This window comes from Branchiostoma belcheri, unplaced genomic scaffold, assembly GCF_001625305.1.
Source record: "Branchiostoma belcheri isolate BF01 breed outbred unplaced genomic scaffold, Haploidv18h27 scaffold100, whole genome shotgun sequence".
Classification (NCBI taxonomy): Eukaryota; Metazoa; Chordata; class Leptocardii; order Amphioxiformes; family Branchiostomatidae; genus Branchiostoma; species Branchiostoma belcheri.
This window is the reverse complement of record NW_017802381.1, coordinates 816,218-837,244: the sequence shown is the minus strand read 5'-3', so window position 1 is coordinate 837,244 and position 21,027 is coordinate 816,218. Positions and strand designations below refer to the sequence as shown.

At 42.1% G+C, this 21,027-nt stretch overlaps 2 protein-coding genes across 2 annotated transcripts in view; one reads left to right on the top strand and one right to left on the bottom strand.

Moving 5' to 3' along the window:
* LOC109473275 overlaps positions 1-9,509 on the bottom strand; it is an 11,523-nt gene extending 2,014 nt beyond the window's left edge. The window contains exons 1-9 of the mRNA XM_019773154.1: positions 9,414-9,509; positions 8,831-8,973; positions 5,187-5,320; positions 4,677-4,954; positions 4,335-4,463; positions 3,410-3,544; positions 1,807-1,962; positions 1,310-1,474; positions 305-526 (exon numbers count right to left, since the gene is read on the bottom strand). Of these exons, the coding sequence (XP_019628713.1) occupies positions 305-526; positions 1,310-1,474; positions 1,807-1,962; positions 3,410-3,544; positions 4,335-4,463; positions 4,677-4,954; positions 5,187-5,320; positions 8,831-8,973; positions 9,414-9,468 (1,417 nt within the window). The 5' untranslated portion in view covers positions 9,469-9,509. The remainder of the gene's footprint in view (positions 1-304; positions 527-1,309; positions 1,475-1,806; positions 1,963-3,409; positions 3,545-4,334; positions 4,464-4,676; positions 4,955-5,186; positions 5,321-8,830; positions 8,974-9,413) is intronic.
* Positions 9,510-20,200: 10,691 nt separating this feature from the next.
* LOC109473469 (neuronal acetylcholine receptor subunit alpha-4-like) overlaps positions 20,201-21,027 on the top strand; it is a 45,624-nt gene continuing 44,797 nt past the window's right edge. Inside the window, exon 1 of the mRNA XM_019773334.1 lies at positions 20,201-20,366. The gene's annotated coding sequence lies outside the window, so the exon portion shown is untranslated. The remainder of the gene's footprint in view (positions 20,367-21,027) is intronic.

Below are 21,027 nucleotides of genomic sequence, written 5' to 3'. Positions count from 1 at the left end.
TTCATACATATAAATATATCAAAGAATGTTTAGACCTTAGAACAAGTAGTATTAGTTGACTCATCTATTGTTTTATACGTAGGTTAATTTCGTTGTACCCATATAATTGTCTGTATACCTACATGTACTCTTAGACCTTACGAAAGTTGCTGTACTTTTTGTTGTGTCAATAAAGTTCATTATCTTTGCGCTTCCTTTAGAAATCCGTAAGTATTATTTACATTTTTGTGGCCATGTTTCTGTCCAAGCATAGGAATTACACGATACAATCCCTGCTAACAGCCGGGCAGTCTGCAGAACTGACCTTTGAGACGCTTGATGGCGACTACACCAGGTAGTCTTGTACTCCCCGTGTTCTCGGTGACTGTTGCCTTGTACACCTTCCCAAACGCGCCGCTGCCGATCGCCTTTGTGTCGATGTTTAAGATCGCTCGGCTGATCTCCCATTCCAAAAATTTCGACTTGGCCCTGATGTGAAGGTCATCTTTGATGAAACTCTCTACAATGTATGGACTTCGTGTTTGAGCTGTGAGAAGAGAAACGTAAACACGTCGTTATGAAGTATTAAACTTATCATTCAGCTAATTATGACCAAAAGTGGTTAAATGTTCTATCCAACACGAGTAAATTGGGACTAACCCCGAATTTTTGACCGACTCCATCAGCCTTCTTCACGGAAATGGTGGTGGAGATGGTCGAAACTTTGGGGTAAGTCCCAGTTTACCCGTGGTGGATAGAACGTTTAACCCCTTTTGGTCATAATGAAGTTTACCAACACAGATGAACGTTCATGCTAATATTCATCTATTTGTTTGACTGGCATACATGTCCTATCGCAGGGAAGAAGCTTAGTGCTCATTGTCATCCGAGTCAAGTGCCTTTTCCAAGGTCACGGAAACCGTGGCTTCTTAAGTGTGGGCCATGTTCTTATTACGTTCACTCGTATTACGTTCACATTAAAGTTGAACCAATTTTTGTATCGTTATCTGTCTTAGTTTAAAAAAACTTTACACATACTCCGACCTTGTTATTTACATGAAGGTTTAGACATGTAAATATCCTTACCACACGCAGACAGTCATACATATCTCCACACGTTAACGTAATCTCTATCGATAGCATGAAACTCGGTGTAAAGAACAGCTAAGAACTGCGAATTCATGAAGAACTACATACAAGGCCATTTCATCTGCATACATGTACATGTATAAATTGCAGGGGCGAAAAATATGGGGATGATTTCTTTTGCTTGATTAGGATTGTAGAAGGATCCCACGATTGTAGAAAACTCCCCAGGGTCGGTACTTACCCAGATCGCTGATTCCCCGCACGGTGCTCAGGTCAAAGTCAGGCCCGGAGATTTTGGGCGCACATTTGGAGGTGGTGCGGAGGTAGAACCACAGCGGCGAGCCGACCAGTACCAGCGTGCATGCCGCCACGCCGAGAACGATCAGGTACGCGCTGCTGCTGTCACCTGGGAGGATCAGGGATCATGAATACACGTTAAGCCAGGCACTGCGTTTCCATATGGTACATCTTAGCACGTCAGCAGAACTATTGCGAGTGCGCGAAACCCGTAGTCTATGGTGCATAGCACATTTCAGGTCGTATATTTGCGTAATAGCCTTCTACAACAGGCAAACTTCTGATGCATTGATGACCAAACATCCAACGAAAACGGTGAAAACATCAAGTTTTGCGCAGGCGCAGTACGTGAACACACTTACACAAACACACACACACAAACACAAACACATATACGTGTGCACATATATCATATAAAAGTACGTAGTGAAGCATCCTCACCTTCATGAGTGATTTGTTTTTTACACGTGTTCCCCTGCCAGCCGGGCTCACACCGTTCCTGTGGACATGTGCCGGTATGAGGATCACACGTGACCCCGTCCTGACAGTGACCACAGGTCTGACTACAGCCTGCACCGTATGTCCCGCCTGCGCACTCTGAAACGTACAATCACTTTCTACCGTGGCCAACAGGTACAGTGTTGAAACATAACATCTAGGAATTCGGACTACATGTATGTATGTTATAGGGTCAGAAGACAACACCGTGTGGGGTCGTGTGGCGTAGCGGCAGACCTCTTGGCGCCGGGTCGAGTCCTGATGACATGCCACCTATCTTGTGCCCTTAATTGGGAAAGGCACTTTACATGTCTTTCTCCACTTCGCTCAGGTGAAAATGAGTATTGTACTGTCTCGTGTGTTGGTGGCGGCATTAATATAAGTTGGAAAAACTTGAGTGTGCCGTCACCACGCCTTGTGATTACATGTTGGAGTACTAAAAAAAAGATAACACCTACTGACTTTTGAGACAATTGTTCATTACTTTTTACCCTAATATATACAATCCGAATCTCTAGATGTTATACTTGAACGTGTTTTAGTTCGTTGTACCTGTCGGCCACGGTAACGTTCAATATTTGAGAAGCCGTCACAACAAATGCACGCACAGAGGAAACATTTCATGAAAAAAACCCAGCCAGAGGTCGGAAGACGGGGGTCAGATAAATCAGCTCATACTTTGTACGTGTAAAAGGGATTGTGGAACTAGGTACAACCATATATTTTTTAACCCTCAAGCTATTTTCCATTATGGAGTTCTAAAATCCCCTTGGACACCCACGGAAGTCATACAATTACGGCTGAAATTTGATGAAATTGTAATGAAATATTGTAATAAAGATATGAACATTTGTTTTATAATGCCATATAAGATCCCATAGGTTTATAGCCCAAAAGATGCAACGTAGACCACAATGCATCACGGCTGCATATGGAACTGTGGGATGCCTTTCAGACCGGTGTCAAGCCATATACATGATCCTGCCAAATATATGACACTACTTGGGGGTTTTCAATGTACCTGACACAAGGAGTGTGAGGGGTTTAGTCGTGATGTGGGAAACTAAAGTAAAATCTAACCTAACCCCAATCGTAGGTATAACCCTAGCCCTGACCAATGACCCCAACGTTAACCCTAACCCTAACCCTAACCCTAATCCTAACCAACCCTAACCCTAGCCCTAAACACCTGACTTCTCACGTATGTGGCAGCTCAAGGATTTGATGTACACAATTCTAAACAATTCTTATGTAACATTTTACTGAGAGGATCACCCGATTTACACCCAGATACACCCAAACGGTTTGTATTAGATTCTTACGTAGCCTACAAAACATGTTCTTCCTTACCATTTATTGATCCATTTCCACCCATTTGCTGTTCTCTGTTGTTTTTTGTCATGTATTTTGTCACTGTATACCTGTATGTCTGGTGGTGAGTTTAAAATTAGATACAGCTAGAGTATCTCACCACCATACCTTGTATTGTCCATGTTGAATTGTAAATTTAAAAAAAAGGATTTGGCTGAACCCCAGCGTGCCGTACCTTGGTGACAGTCCGTCCCCCTCAGCCCCGCCCCGCACGAGCAGCCGTACGGAGGCAGCAGGCAGAACAGCATGTCTGTACAGTTTCCACCGCAGGTACTCTCGCAATCGTACCCGTATGTATTAGGGCCACATCCTGAAACAGCACAGGGAAAAGAATAAGACTAAAATATGTTATTCAGTAATATAAAATGTAGCCCATCCCTAGTACCCAGGCCAATTGCCAGTATAACCTGTTGAGTTAAAACTGTCCTGACACTGATATCGGACTGGAGAGTCAAGGAGGCACACCCCAGTTTATTTCGCAAAACAGTAAAGCTGGCTTCACACTGTCTATGACCTGCGGCCGAGGTTTCGATGGCCATAAAGTCATCGACGTCTAAAGATATAGATCTACAAATCACATGTCTGTATCATGTCAAATTGGACGCGGCTTGGTGACCTGCGAACAGTGGCCGACTATAAAATCGCGCAAAGATCATGAGTACACAGCCTTGTTTGTCTCCAAAATGCGCTTGTTTATTTTCTCCAGACAAAAAAAAGGCTGACAAAATCATCGGAAAATGTTAGTGAGAGCTCGCAGACTCGTCAGGCGACCTACGTACCGTCTGTGTGACGCCAATTTAAAGAGAAACTGTCTTGACGAAAATAATTTTGGCTTTCTGGAGGTGACGAATCACGTGGATCATCAAGGAAGCGGTCTGATTAAGAATGTCAACCCCAGTGATAACCCTGGACGAGGGGATACAAACTGAGTCACATTTGGGATTGTGTTCTCACCGTAAAAGCGCTTCCTACATATAGCGGCGAGGAGCAGTACTCCAGTCAGAAGCTCTGAGGAAGATGTCTGATAAACATCAAAACGTACGCAATGCTAGAGAAGTACTGGTTGTGTATAAGAAACCCCCCAAATCAAAGAAACTGACCTATTTGACAGACATCTCCGGTGAACCCTGGCGGACACACACACCGGCCGTCCTCTCCGCACACCCCGCCATTCTCACACGACAGGCAGGGCTGGGAACAGTCTGGTCCCCACAGCCGCTCGGGGCAGTCTGGAAGAAAACATCAACAACAACAACAACAACAACAACAACAACAAAAAAAAACATTTCATCGGCAGTGGCAATGTTTAGTTGTGTACAAAAAAAGCCGGCCTGTCATTATTTCAGTCACCCACACCCAGTAAACGCCCCATGTTGAACATCAGGTGACAATATCATTATGGGGTGATTCTCACAAGTTTATAAAAATATATAAATCCGTACCTGTGACAAGCAGCTGCACTACAGTCCGTTGGGTCCCTTGTCGGACATCTGATACAGACATTTCGTACATCCCGCCGTCCTTCCGGCTTGTGACGTTCTGTCTGATGATGACATCCTGGTTCTCAGGGAGAAGGGCGCCTGCGCAGTTGGGACCAGGTTGGTACAGCCGCCATGACAGATTGGCTGTAGGAAGGGCGCTGTCTTCACGCACGGCCATGGTGAGAGTGACGTCATCTCCCACATGGGCGGTCATAGAGAAGAATGGAGAGAAAATCGGGCTATAGAAATGAAGAAAAATGCACATTCTAACAACAATCTACAGTGCAGTAATAACATTGCGTTGCCTGTGGTCAATTCTGTACCAATAATACCACAAATGCACATTTTAGTATTGAATAATGACATCACGTCAACTAATGACACGCCTACAATAAAGTAGAGGGTGGATGGAATGCCTAGGAGACAGAATTTCAATATAGAACAGGATTTTGGCTCAGATTTATTTGGAACGTACCGTTTGGCGGGAAAATTGAAGTGTCAATGGAGACACGTTCACCCTCGAAGTTCTCACACCTGTAGATACCGGCTCTGTCCGTGTCTGCTGATGGTGGGAAATAATACATCCTGCCGTAACCATCTTCAACCTACAGAAAGGACACAAGAAGGCAATCAGTGATGGAAGTATATACTCCATTTATGTGATCGGTAACATACGCAGGCGTGTGTGTGTGTGTGTGTGTGTCTGTGTGTGTGTGTGTGTGTGTGTGTGTGTGTGTGTGTGTGTGTGTGTGTGTGTGTGTGTGTGTGTGTGTGTGTGTGTGTGTGTGTGTGTGTGTGTACAGTTAGTGACTGTGTGTGCATGTGTATGTGTGCGTGTGTGTATGAGACTGTGTGTGCATGTGTATGTGTGCGTGTGTGTATGAGACTGTGTGCATGTGTATGTGTGCATGTGTATGTGTGCGTGTGTGTGTGTGTGTGTGAGACTGTGTGTGCATGTGTATGTGTGCGTGTGTATACATTAAAGCTCAGCCGACCAGAGACTTTTAGGCTGTAATACATTATGAAATTAATCAGGCCACAACCATTTGCCATTTGGCTAGACTGATAAAAACGCCTAAAACACGCCTAAAAATAAGCTGAAGTCTAAACCTCTGTTTGGAGAGCGCGTCCGGAGTACAGCGGTGATGTGCCCACTGTCGATGTCCTTGGTGCTGAAATAGGGGGTCCGTAATATATATAACCTACTGTACAACGTGTGTGTCGTATTGAAGTGCTATATTTCCGCCCACAGGCCCAATCCTCCCAAGAGCGTGTAACGTTAGCAGCGGCCGCAGTACAATAACGGCGCGTCTACTGGCGATGTCCTTGGTGCTGAAATGGGGGTTCCCCGCGTTTGTCCGAATTTCCCGAGACTGTATGAGCCTGGCATGGCGTCCCGGCGCCGCTCCGAGCCTCGGCAGAACTCTCAGCCAAGTCCGCAGCACAGCGGTGATGTGTCCACGGGCGATGTCCTTGGTGCTGAAATGGGGGGTCCATTATCCCTACTGTATATGTATGTACATTATACGGTCTGACAAACAGCCAGCTAGCTTGGTATGGCGACCGCTTGCTGCTCCGAGCTTTCACAAACTGTAGTTTCTACGGAAGCAATACTTGGACAATCACAAAACGTCTTGAGAGAAAGTTAGTATTTGGAAGACCTTGTTCACAAAATTGTCACCCCTTTTTGGATGTCTCTGGTGACTGTTTCACCTTATTTGAATCGGACGGTATCCGGAAGTGGAACTCGTGTTCCTCTCCTACTTTCCTGGTCTTGTTCGGTAAGAGATACTGAGGCTCTGGCCCAGAGAGCCGATAATTTTATTTTCCTTCTGAAAAGGTACAACTTAGGGTCGTAAATTACAGGTGATCCCTTTTCTTCCTGGTGTTAACGTTAACATAAAGACTAATGGAGTTTGGAACTTTATGAGAATGCTTCTATCAAACAATCAGCACGATACAGTTGAAAAGTATCAGCGTGGGACATTCGGACGACTCTCCATGTGAACTCGATAACTTGGGGGTGTTTTCAGCAGTGCTTTTAGAGTTGTTGTTCCTGGCTTTATCATTTTCCGGTAACGGCGTCGCCATTATCAGCTGAAATGGAGACCGAGTTAGACGACCTCCGAGAATGGTCCAGATTAACATCCCACCCTGGAAGTCCTGGATAAGTGCCCGGTCGTGGACTTAACAGCGCCAGGGTAATGGATCCCTGTTTCGTGATGTTTTCTTCTTCTTCTTCTTCTTCTTCTTTAATCCCAGTTGAAGACGAGTCGGTGAAGACTAGATCATCACTGTGATGATCTGTTTGACCTCTTGAGGGTACATCAGGACAGGAAATAAAGGGGCTTTACCGTGCAACAACGCAACCACTTTACCGAGTCGGAAGTTCATAAAATGTGCCCATACATTGTACACGACATGAAGAATGGCTTAAAATAATGTAATAGAATATATACACTCATATGAAATTTGCACTTTCGGCAATAGAGGATTACGGATGATAAACGCATCTATGGTGACATGACTTCTGATAACGACGAGCCATTAGGACGCACTAACTCCCTTATTTATTTAGCTTACTTCACTGTTCTGTCTGAGTCATTACCTCTTGCCCGTTCTAAGAAAGGTGAGTAGGCGGACACTATATTTCAAGTCTTCCCTTTGGGCCCTTACGTCAGAGCACGGCCGGTTCTGGGCATCTCCATATTTAGACAAAGCAACAGACCATTACACATATATATATGTATCCTGGGAAATGACTCGTTGGGACAAGATAAGGAACAGTGTACATCTGAAAAATATGTACATGCTGTAGGCGGCGTGTATATCAAAGGGAACACAAACAATGTACCTAGCTGTGACTGAGGAAAGAGAAAGAATACAAACATGTCTTCACAGTACCCGTTAAAGCTATATGTAGAATTTCGATAGAACCATACCAACTAGTAATCTTGCTACCTGCCATACATTTTACCTGTTATAATCGTTATGCAGCAAACTTTGACTGTGACTTTAAATTTACATAGCTAGGCCTCCACATCCGACAATGCCATTCATTCATTTTATTCTATTTTAGCAGTAGCATTCTCCAATGCAACTTGGAGTTATAACTTGGAATAATACAGACAAAATTTTTGAGCAGGAATGGTGCAAAAGCACAACATACCAGTAGCTGACTAAATGTCCTTGCCAAGTACATTATTCGTTTTAAATGTGCACTTGATAACGTTTGCATGGCTCGACACGACAGAATTACATCGGATAGAATAATTCTGACAAGATGGAAATATTCAGAAGAATATTCAAAGTCTCGAAAGCTTTCAAAAACTTTTTGTGTGTAAAAGTATAAAAGTTTTTATTAGTAACACAAGCATCTTCTAGTACGATGCAATGGTAAAAGAAATGAGTAAGAAATGTTAAAAACTGTATAAGGAAATACACATAAAGACAGCTGTGCGGAAGGCCCAAGGCAGCATGGTTAATTACGGAGCTGGGTAAAGAGAGCTCTCGTTTTAAATCAACACTGTACCTCACATGTACGGAATCCCAGATTATCAAATGCCGCTGTCGTCAAATGAGATCTTTATTCTCTCATCACAGGTGCAGCCGTCTTGGCTTATTATTGTCTAAACCAGCCTTTCTGTTTAAAGTACCTTGTACAGATGGTTTTAAAGGCATCCAGTGCAGTTTTTAGGGCTTGGAAACCTGATTTTTCAAAGCTAATATTCTAGTCATTCATCTGCATATTGAGTTGAAACCACACTATCCCAATGTATATGGACCGTCATGGAGCAAAAGTTCCCAACATTTTGACGGAAAATGGTTACTGGAATGGGATGGGACTAGGTAAGGTAAGGTAAGGTTACTGGAAGGGCCATGGGTGGATTTTTAGGGTACCACCCAGAAAATAAAGGATTAATCTTGGGGCTTGTTTCTGCAGTTTTAAATGCCCAAAGTCTGAAATGCTGATTGAAATGTGTTAATGTGAAGCAGTATGTGTCAATATCACAAACATTGCCTTATTAAGAATATTTCCACTTTTGCTGCGCTGAAATCGCATTGGATGCCTTTAATAGCGTTAGGAACAGCGGGTTTCAATGCCTCACCCTTACCTTAGTGTAGTACGGCAGAGCCTGGCCGGGACACAGACGTTTCACCATCGTGGAACCAAAAACGCCGGAACAATTCAGCGACACCGTCTGGTTCACTTCTGGATTCACAGGCGTTTTCACCAGCAGCAGCTTGGAACTAACACCTTTAAAAACAAACAGACGACTTGGAAAACTCGGCTTGAAATTACAGAGAGAGAACTTTTTTTACACAACAAAAGTACAGTGACTTTCGTAAGGTCTAAAACTGCATGTAGACATACAGACAATTATACATGGGTACAACGAAATTAACCTGCGTACAAAACAATAGATGAGTCAACTAATACTACTTGCTCTAAGGTCTAAACATTCTTTGATATATTTACCTATTTGTACACAGTAAGGGTTATTACCTTCTAAGATGAAATTAAATTTATCTATAGCTTGAAATGTAACAAATTCTGTTGAGCAAGCGGAAGTTATAACAAGCATTTTTCTAAAGATTTTGTTGAGAATTTATGCTGAAGATAGTGGGGGTAACAAAACTACAAAGATTGCAGTTCAGATTCAACACAGTTGTGTACAACATGTTGTGCGGACTCACCTACTAATCCAAGGCACATCCAGATCAGAACGAACCAGATGTGATATCCCGCCATGCTGGACCGCGCGGCTGACTTGAATGGGAAACGAGAGCACATCTATGGTGATGTCTGTCTGTACATCAGACTGTACCATTGCCAGGGGGGGGGGTGCAGCTATAGTTAGCACTGACCTGTTGTATCTGTTTGACAGAGAAGCCTCGTGGTACATATAAGTAGGATCTCCCATCAGTGAATAGTTTCATCAGGTTGGTAAGAGTCTGTTGAATAAAGGAGGAAATCTACTCCTGCTATGAACCGTGACGAGGGGGGATACAGACTCGTCACGTTTGGGACCGCATTCCTAAAACGTAGAGGTTAATTGCATCAAAGATTACCATGTATATATATTACAGTGCTGTACCTGGGCCGCATTGTATATACTGTTCCCTGCAACTGTTGTTTTTTCTTTGTATATATCGCACTCCTGTGCGTTTGGGACCGCATTGCAGATACTGTTTTCCATGTAGATATGTAGATATTTTACTAAAATCTATGGCAGTATCACTTGTCCTGTGCAGTGTTAACCAGTCAGATTTACCCTGAGAAAACGTCTGCTGTTTAAAAACTTGGTTGTTTAAAAAGAGTTGTAGGATTTGTCTTTAAGATATACGTTGCTAAAATGGTATCGCCTGAGGACTACCTACTCTTTCTTGTTTATTTGTTTATTTTGATTTATTAGTAAATGCAATGGGGAAAACGCACGAAAGACTTCCACCCCGTAGGCTCTCTTCACTGCACAAATATCATAAAACATCTGGCTTTATCAAGTCATCGGAACAATAACGATCAACGGAAAAGGTGCCCTTAGTGGTGAGTTTTAATAAAGATAATGTTGTACATGGAGAGGATGGTAAACACGTGGAAATGAAATGTTTGCTGATTTGACAGGTTACCTCGGAATGTACAGTACAGTCGTGAGGAGGGTGTGTGATCAGGACAGGTTTTCTGTTTGCCAGAGTTCAGCCTGGCTGTATGGACAAATATGAACATCCGGAAAATATTTGTCAAAATCTGAGAGAGTGAAGTGTGTCATAATTACCTCACACAACGGAAGTTAGCTGCGTATTTCCGCTGTGTCATCCATGTGTATATTCCTGTGTTAGTTACATACAAAATGTCTTTTAAGGTCTTCTTTTCATGTCGATTGTGGTGTGATTTGGTAAACACTGCTGTTTGCGAAGGCAAAACTTTTTCACCTCCATGAAAAATTGAGGAATTGTACAGGTACAATCAAAGCTGTCCAAGCCGGCCACCCAATGGACCAAAGAAAAGTGGTCACCTTGGACAGGTGGTCTCCTTGAAGAGGGTCGCCTCACAACATGACTCCATTCCATACACATGGTAAATCGTAATAAATAAGCACTTAGTCTTCATGACATCTTAGCCAGGCATTTTTGTTATTCCAACATGTAATCACTGGCAGACGTGGTGACGGCACACTGAAGTTTTTCCAACTTATATTAATGCCGCCACCAACACAGGGGACAATACAATACTCATTTTCACCTGAGCGAAGTGAGGAAAGTCGTGTTAAGTGCCTTTCCAAAGGGCACAAGATCAGTGGCATGTCAGGACTCGAACTTGGGACCTCTTGGTTCCGAGTCGAGCACTCTGCCGCTACGCCACACGACCACACAAGGCATTTCTTTGTGGTCAAAATATGGTCATTTATATTCTGTTCTGTACAATAAACACACAGAACTGCCCAAAATTTCATCTGTAAAGTCGAGGTGTTGTAATCTTATCCGTGAACTTTCCCGGTCGCAACAACTCAACAAACACACGAGCACGATTTGTCAAGTGTGCAACCCCCCCCCCTCAAATTCTAACCGGAGGAACAATAGAACAAAAGCCCACCATTCATGAATTTCACACTTTCCCTAAATGTGCTTAAATCTTGTTTTTTAAGTCTACACACTGTATTGTCTCATTCGTTGTTGCATTGTGTAAGATTTCAACATTTGCCAAGAAAAGGGCTCACTCAAAATGGCGCCTGCGTGCAACAGCGACCTTTGCCCTGAAATACTAAGGCGTGAGATCTGTCATGGACAGTAGTTGTTCCCTTTACTTTAACGTAACTATGGAATAGAAGCAAACTGACCCGCTGTTCTTGCCGGCCAATGATATCCTTGTCCTCGTCGGTAGAGGGCGTGCCTACGATTCCTTCTATTGGCTGAGAAAATACTAGTAGCTGGTATCTTGAATTCGGTGAGTTCCACCAAAATGGTGGATTTCCTGAATAATTTTGCCAATGATCTTTTCTCCGACACCAACCCACATGCGCATGCGAAATATCAAGACAGACCACCCACGCATTCTTGAGTTCTCGTGTCTATACGGACATACAGAACAACACACACGTGCTTAAGCCCCACCCCAAACGCCGTTATAATATGCGCCCCCTAGCGGGACTCACGAGGAACTGACTTTGTGAAATGAAGGCGATCGTTAGAGCGGCAGAGTAACGTGGCGACAATAAAAAGTCCATTACTCATATATAGACTCCCTACCGGATTCCTTTGGTTCTGCAACCAAACTGTAGTTTTACGTAGAGGTTGTTCTAAACATACTATAGTCATGACCTAACTTTGTTATATGGCTGAAAACAAACATGAGGGGATTTATTTATGGCTTCACCACAAAGTGGTGAAGACATATTGTGTTCCCTCATGTTTCTTCTCCTTCTCCTCCTCCTGTCATTTCTTTAAATGGATTCATCTCTGCCATTTTTAGGCCAAATAACACGAAATTTGGCATGAAGGTAGAGTGGGCAAATACCCTGACGAGTTTTTTTCATTTTTTTGAAAAATTGTTTTATTTGGTTTTTTTGGCCATTTTCAGGCAAAAAATATACATTTTGAGATCTGGCTCCCAGGTACTAAAACCAAATGACCTGAAATTTGGTATGGGGATACCTTGGACATATGTCTACAAAAAGTCATTCAAACTTTTGACATATACCACTATAAAATTGGGAAAAATAAGGCTTTTTGGCTATTTTCGGACCAAAAATGTACATTTTTGGCTCCTGTGCCCTAATATTAAATCTGAATGACCTGAAATTCCGTATGTGGATACCTTGGACACATGTCCAAAGAATACCATTAACGCTTTTGACATATACTACTTTAAAATTGTGTAAAATAGGGCTTTTTTGCTATTTTCGGACCAAAAATGTACATTTTTGGCTCCCATGCCCTAATATTAAATCCGAATGACCTGAAATTTGGTATGGGGATACCTTGAACAGATGTTCAAAGAATGTCATTCACGATTTTGACATACACCACTTTAAAGTTATGTAAAATAGGGCTTTTTGGCTATTTCCGGCATTGGAAGGTTCCATTGCTGCATGGGGGTGTAGACTATTGGCAGCCATCGTAGGATAGATCCATTTTCGGTATGGGGGATGTGGTGAAGCCATCTGCTGCATTTGCTCTCAAGCAAATGTCGGCCTTTCTAGTTTGTGGTTTGTGTCTCTTTGAGAACTGCAAACAATATATTTTGTAAGAGATTTTGATTAAAACAGAAAAACTCAAGAGGAATGAAGGCTGTTAGCTGTTAAGTAGGCTGGTAGAGGATAACATGTTTGTTAGATTTCCTAGTTTGAGCTGCCAGGAGGCCCGAAATTTTACAACGTCTTGCGAGCTCCAAAGCACATTCATCACAAAAGCCCCAAGAGCGCGGTACGCGCAGAGGAAAGGATAAAAACAGAAAGCCAAACATGATATCCGTTACGACCTTACAGAACGTGTATTAAAATGCAACCATTTCCAGCAAGCACCAAAAGAGGTAGCAGCGCGCGGTCCGCTTTTATTACCGCGGCGTAATCGGAAGTGCGGGAACATGATTACCGTTTAGTCCACAGCAAGTAATTTTTATGGATGATATCAGCGCGCATTAATTTTCGCCTGATTTTGGAAAAAAAAAACAAATTTTGTTGCCTTCTGACAGTCATCAACACCCCGAAAATAGGCAAAGATGTCTGCTGCCATGCTTGAAGGTGGATGGCAGATAACTATGAAGAGATGAGACTAAAGAGATAAAAGGCTCTGAATTAATGTTTTGTTTCTTACTTTGATGCAGGGATATGCTGACTGTGTATATGTGATGTTCCCATTGAATAAAAACCATCTGTACAATGATTGAGTTAAAATTTTAAAATGTAGGAACCTTGTTTTTTTCGGCTGGCCTTGTTTTTTTTCGCCCGCTCGCATTACATTTGGAGTCTGTGATGTCATTCATAAAATTTACTTGCTGTGGCCTTAGTATATTTCGTCGTCGTGTCTGTAATCATAAACCTCCTCATATAATGGAGAGGGAAACGTTTTATTTTCCCCGTGTCTATTGTTAATCCATGTGAGTGAGGTCGTGGCTGTTGAGTCCCCGAAACACTTGAGACCAGGTGTTGACTGTACAGAGGGTTTGCCTCCCTCGCCTTGAACATAGTTTTGCAGATCAAAATCGGTAGGTACAACCAAACTCCCCCAAATAACAGAATTTGCACTCTATGTAACTATAACTGTATAGAGGATAAAGCACACTTTATCTTAAAATGCTTGCTATACACTGACATCCGGAAATCTTTTTAGTTCCTTACAGTTAGAAAGGAAATATACATACTTACCGCGAAAATAGAACTGTTCAAACATATTAAGACATCCAAGCACTACGATGTAAATGAAAAACTATGTAAATTTGTTCATACATGTTTCAAAAAGAGAGAAGAGATCCTGTAGATAGAGACGTAGCACAGAAATGTAACACTTGTTACCTCCATGAAAAATGGAGGTATTGTTTTTGGCGTGTCTGTCTGTATGTATGTCTGTGTGTCTGTCTGTGTGTGTGTCTGTGTGTGTGTCTGTGTGTGTGTTTCCGCAACTTTGTAGTCAGCATAACTTCAGAACGCCTTTATGGATTGTGATGATATTTGTTCTGATGGTAAGTCTTGGAAAGACAAAGGTCAAGGTCAAGTATGGGTCTCCTGGTGGATGACCTTGGTACTGCAGCAGAACTTCCGGTTTTTGTATCTTTTGTCCTGAACAAGCTATGGTCTTGATTTTTTGGTGACAGATAGCTTCTTTTGTCAGGAATAAGTGGCGTAAGTTTGTTCCCCCTAGCAGCTTGTTCTGGAACTGCAGGTTAGTTTCTGGTAAAAACTTTCAAAGCCAATAAGTCCAGATTGGAACAACGTATTTTCATAATTTTTGGTGTGTAGGTACCTGAGAGACAGTTGTACATGATTAAATGCAAATTATGCAAATGATGACCTAATTTGCATAATTAATGAGGAAATTCTATAATTACAGTGTTTCATATAATGGTACTGCTAAACATGTAATCTATTTAATCTGTGGCAGGCCGAACATCAACAGATACCACTTATGCAAATGATGACCTAATTTGCATAATTAATGTGAAAATTCTGTGAATCCTTATTGGTGAATGATGGGAATTTTTATACCTCGTAACATGTGTAAGTTACTTAAAGGTTTGCATCGCTATGCATATATTATGTTAATGTAGAGGTATTTGCATAATTAATGAGGACAAAGCAAGCCCATATGAGATCTTGGACCTCTTGTTTCTTCTATACTTGAACCCAAGTTATCTAACCTGGTGCATTTGGCCCATGTAGGGCGTGAATATACAATAAAGTTCATTGTCATTGTCATTACAAAAGCCGTGTATGCGTATTTCCTTGTTTTAAAGGCTCCAGTGCAGGGATTGTTATGTAGGAGCCTCGGAGGTGTTACTTAAGATACATTCCACTTGCGTGTTAAATGAGCCATCAAAACACAGCTGTTTGTTGTTTCCTTTTAATACCCACGATCATGATAATTATCATTCTGGCATAATCATGAACACATTAGCGAAGTGAGGAGAGTCGTGTAAACATACTGTTGATAAAGTGGGTTTCCCAAGGGCACAAGGTTGGTGACATGGCAGGGCTAGGATTCGAACCCGGGACCTCTTGGTTCTGAGTCGAATGCTCTGTCGTTACGCCACACGACCGAACTACTGTCAGAATTCGAATAGCCCTGAGGAAGGTGACAGACGGTCACTGAAACGTCGGCTGAATAAAACACTTGGTTGTGTAAAAAAGAGTCCCTCTACTTACAACAGCTGTTATTGTACGATGCCTTCATTTTGTGTTGGTATTGGACAACGATGTTATATTTCATGACATCAACTCTCTTCTCAGCTTTAAATTGTCTGACCGAAGTAAGATACATGTACCAAACCCGCTCAAATGATAAATTTTATAAAGCAGATTTACAGTTGAACCTGTGTATACAAACCATTTGTGGATAAAAAATAACCATTAGGGAATAATCTTAAGCGCCTTCATTAAGAAATGATACTAAAAACAAGCCCATGGGCATATTTCTTAACTATGCTCATTAACATTTCTCGTCATTTTGCCTTATGAAAGACATATGCTCTTGGATTAGCTGCTTGGTTTCAACTTTCAGAAGACATTAGAGGAGCACAATATTAAAACAATATATCTCCTTTTCTCCTACAGAGAATCTCCATATTTGATTACGTTTTTGTAATTAACCGATAATTTTCACATCCGCTATAATGACTTTAGATCACTGAAACTTTGAACGGTGAGTGAATAGTTTCATCAGAGTGATCATTAATCCAGCATAGCTTTCTCAGGTACACAACCTTATTTTTTACGTTTTGGCGGCTGCTCTGCTGCCTTCATTGTGGCTAAGTACGTTTTTCCTTATTGTGGCATATTCTCACGACAATGATGCGTTATCCAAAATGAACTTTTCTTGTCACTTTGTGTCTTTGCTTGAAAGTCCAGTCAGAGTACTCGCACTAAGTCGAGAAAGGCTTTATAATATTCTTTTTTTTTTTTGGTGCTAATTGCTGGTACAGAGTCAAAGATGGTACAGTATAACTAAAACATCATTTGTATAACAAACTACTGTCTGAAAAAATACATTTACTACTACAATTGTAGTACTCTTGTACCTGACTTCTTCTTTGAAGGCAGTGGATAATGAACAGTCCCACATTCTGCATAATGAGTGGGTTTTGTGATCTTAGTAGAAATGAAGTCTTTTGGTGATCTCATAAATGCTAAAAGGATGGAGAACTTGTGGTAACTGTTTGAAACAATCTGTTTCTGTATTTAATTTTCCACTGTATTCATTGGGCAATAACTACATAGCGACCCCTTTCTATTTCTAGTCGGTGTGCACTTATTCTAATCTTACACATGGCGGATCGCGTATTCAGATTTAACAGGTTTGTGAAACCTTACCAGTTATCTACAGACAATTGGTGAAAAACGTTTGAACTTAAACTTGTAGTTTAACTATTGTTGTAGTATTACTCAATATAGGCATTTTCATGGAGGTAGGAAATTATAGAAGAAAGAGTTCCAAGACCAAATGATGTTAACCCTTTCGCATTGGTTTTTAAAATAATATACATAAGTTATATTCAATTGTCATGTTATCCACTCAAACAACAGGGGTTGTCCAATGACAGTCTTATCATATAAGGCTATTATAGCATTCTAGCACGTTTAAATAGTTCCATCATGGAACGCAGCAGATTTATTGTATATCCTAATTTATCAATGCAAAAAATCCAAGCTGCTCGGGGACCCAAACTTATGTCTGTTCTTCATGAGCACAAGAGTTATCTACCATGACCCCATCATGTCCAGAACACATCAAAACCGGAAATAAACCTTCAGAACGCGCCTACCGGGGCCACTGAATCCGTGTCATTGACCGGTTATCTTAGAAATAAAACAGACAGGAAACACATTCAACGCCTTCACCGTCCAAATTTCTTGTTCGAAATCTTTTTACAGTGACAGTTTCTTTCCCCGTACGGCCAAGCTTTGGAATTGACAAGTGTTTCCCACCAACCTACAATCTACAGGCTTTCAAATCAAACGTTCACCGCCATCTCTTGACATAGCGATGTTTCTCTCATCTTTCTAGTTCAATGCCGAGAAGTGGTCGCAAGGCCTTGCATTGAACTACTCCGTCTTTACTAGGGAGGAAACATAGCAATGTGCTCTGACTAGGTATCGTCGCCATATGCGTGGACCATGATGGTGGTTGGTCACTACTAATGTCCAATTCAGCAGATCTTTTGGTGGCTGCAAAAACGATCAAATTGACCGGCAGTATCCATTTGTCAGGCAGTTACCATTTGCGACATTTGACTGGCGTAAAAAAAAGATACCAGTACAAAAACGGCCCGATAACAACACCGAAAACACGTCAGAATTAGGCTGGAGCCTAAACCTCTACTTAGAGAGAAGGTACTACATGACATGAGGAGGTTTTTTTTTATTACTATTCAACATGGACAATACAAGACATGGGGGTGAGGTACTCTAGCTATGGCTAATTTTTAAACTCACCACCAAACATATAAGTATACAGTGACAAAATACATGACAAACAAGAGTTCCTCCATGAAATATGGGTTTGACATGTAACGTTAAATGTATTCTTTAATTATGCAAATGACCTCTACATAAACATAATAAATGCATCGTGATGTTAACTTTTTATTAACTTACACATGTTCCAAGTATAAAATTCCCATCATTTACCACTAAGGAGTCATAGAATTTTGAGATAAATTATGCAAATTAGGTCCGTATTTGCATAGTTGGTATCTGGTGATATTCCTCCTGCCATAGATTATGAACATTACATGTATCCAAGACCCATGATGTAAAACACTGGAATTACACAATTTCCTCATTAATTATGCAAATGAAGTCATCATTTGCACAATTTGCATCCAATAATGTAGATCTCTGCCTAAGCTACCCACATACCAAAAATCAAGAAAATACATTGTTCCTTTGTGAATTTATCTGCTCTGAAAGGTTTCGCCAGAAACTCCCCTGCAGTTCCAGAACAAGCTGCTAGGGGGACCAAACCCACACCAATTACTGGCAGGAAAAGCTATCCACCACTCAAAAATCAAGACCATAGCATGTCCAGGACAAAAGATACAAAAAACGGAAGTTCTGCTGCAGTACCAAGGTCATCCACCAGGAGGCCCATATTTGACCTTGACCTTTGTCTTTCCAAGACTTACCAACATACCAAATATCATCGCAATCCATAAAGGCTTCTGAAGTTATGCTGACCACAAAGTTGCGGAAACACACACAGACAGGCAGACAGACAGACAGACAGACACACAGACATACAGGCAGACAAGCCAAAAACAATACCTCCATTTTTCATGGAGGTAAAAACAAGAGAACAGCAAATGGGTGGAAATAGATCAATAAATGGTAAGGAAGAATATGTTTTGTAGGCTATGTAGGAGTTAATCTAATACAAACAGTTTGGTATCAATGACGTAAGTTTGGGTGATTGTCAAAATGTCACAGTTTGTATCTGAGTGTAAATCGGGTGATCCTCTAAGTAAAATGTTACATCAGAATTGTTCAGACATGTTGTGTACACCAAAGATAGAGCCTCACAAGTTCTGTAGATAGCTGAGTAGGGTGACTCTTTGCTGATTGTATACTTGGCAGTGCAACAGAAAATGTAAGTCACGCTCTCACAACGAGACCCGCAGATACAAGCTGCACTAGGGGTTGGCTAAATTCCATGTGCACATGAGGAGGTTGTGATCAGAATTGTCAACTAAGCCCTTCACGTCGGTCGCTAACGTAATGAACCTCTTCCCGCCCGCGCTAAGCACATTGATTGCGGAGTGCTGTATTAGTGCCCCATCAAGTCTATTTCTTCAAAGTACATGAAGCATGGCATATCTGAAAGCGTGCGGACGTACGGATCTCAAGAGAAGGTGACCGCCCATGAGAGCTGTAGATACCGTGAGTATAATGTAGAGACTACCGGTCACGGCGCTAGTAAAGGTAAAATTATTTTATACGTTGTCCTTAGCTTCATCTAGCTGCATCTTCTAGCAGTTGAATATTACCCATGCCCCGATATCTTGTGTTGTTCTTTGAGAGATGGTAGTCTGCACATTTCCGTTTGGCCCAGGGTAAAGATTGGTTCAATCATTGCATAATCCTGTCATTTGTCCACATCAAACAATTTATTGGAAAGCTGGTCCAGCGGCGGATGAATTATTGGGATAGCCTTATCACAGCGGCCCATTCCCTACATCTAAATGTCCTGCCTGCAGTTGTAGGCAGTAAACTGTAATTGGGAGCCGCAGATCTGTACAGGCAATTTCCGAACAACAAGTGTCTAATCTTGTTCTACCATTATCTTATCGCCAAAAGGGCGCGACGTTTTTTTGTATTTGATGTAACCTGGTCTAACAATTTCCGTGAACCACTGGAGATTGGCTTGTGTGTGTGAGATGGTGGATCTACGGTAATTGTAAATGTCGTTCATCCCGTGGGTTTAAGTTTTGTCTCTCGTCCTAATTGGAAAGGGCAGTCCTGTTTTGGAGCCGGTAGACTACTGAAATGGAGTATTGATGTTTCTGTGAATCCATGCATTCTTAGTTAGCGACCTACTTGGTATGCGTGTCGAACTTTCAGAGGCTCGCTGGACGTCAGGAGCCCCTGTTAACCTTTCCGTTGTTTTCCATAGAACTGCTGTTGATGTGTATATTCCATGACGGGCGTTTTATATGCAGATCGCTTGCAGTCGGCGCTAGAGGGCGTTTTTGTGGATTTGGCTGAACCGTTCCCTGGAGAATAATCCATCCAAGCCGCTGCAGGCTGGCTCCGGTGCGCCGCGGGCCGGCAGTGATAATTCTCCCGCTCAGTGTAATTACAAGCCTGTCAGATGGGATTACGGTCGCACCTCGCCCAGGTCTGTGTACACTCGGATTGATCGCCAATCCCGCCGCTCAGAACGGCTCGACGTGACCTTAATCTCCGGATATCTCCAGAACACCGGCTTTGCGGATCGACTTCGGTAAGCACTACAGGATTTATCATATCGGATGGGCGATATTAATTTCATCATCCAGAGAGATGAGCTTCCACGACCGATATCAAGTTCAGTCGTTGGTAATCTGGAGGTGTGACACGCGGAATACTTGTATTGTACACACCGTCGTGTCCACGGCGTATCTATCGGATATCTTATTGTTTTAATGCCTTTCATAGATCCTTAGCATTGGATATTTCAGCCGTGTTGAGCCGCAGAACTAGTCTGAATATGCATGCCGCTCCGGGGTTTGACTGGAGCTGAGGGAAAATCGGCCCCCGCCGTACCTCTCACCTCCCGCTAAACGTCGCTCCCAGCCCGCCGCCAGGCAATGAAAGAGATAAACTCGTTTCCTTTCAATTGCCAAATCACTGTACTTATGCAAATTAAACTGGTATTAGTGCTATCAGATGCAGTGCTTTTAGTATCAGGCCTGGCGGCCATAACATGTTGAAGATGCGCGGTATCAAGTGGAATCAGTTAAACATTAAGCCTGGGTGGCGCTGTGCTACATAACGTTATACATGTCAATTTCAAATGGCTTCAAACCGGAACGCCGAAAACAACGTTAAGGGGTCACCTAACTTCCAGGTATTTTTCCTCAGAGTATTGTATTGTCGGATTTTCTACAACGACATGGAAAGCA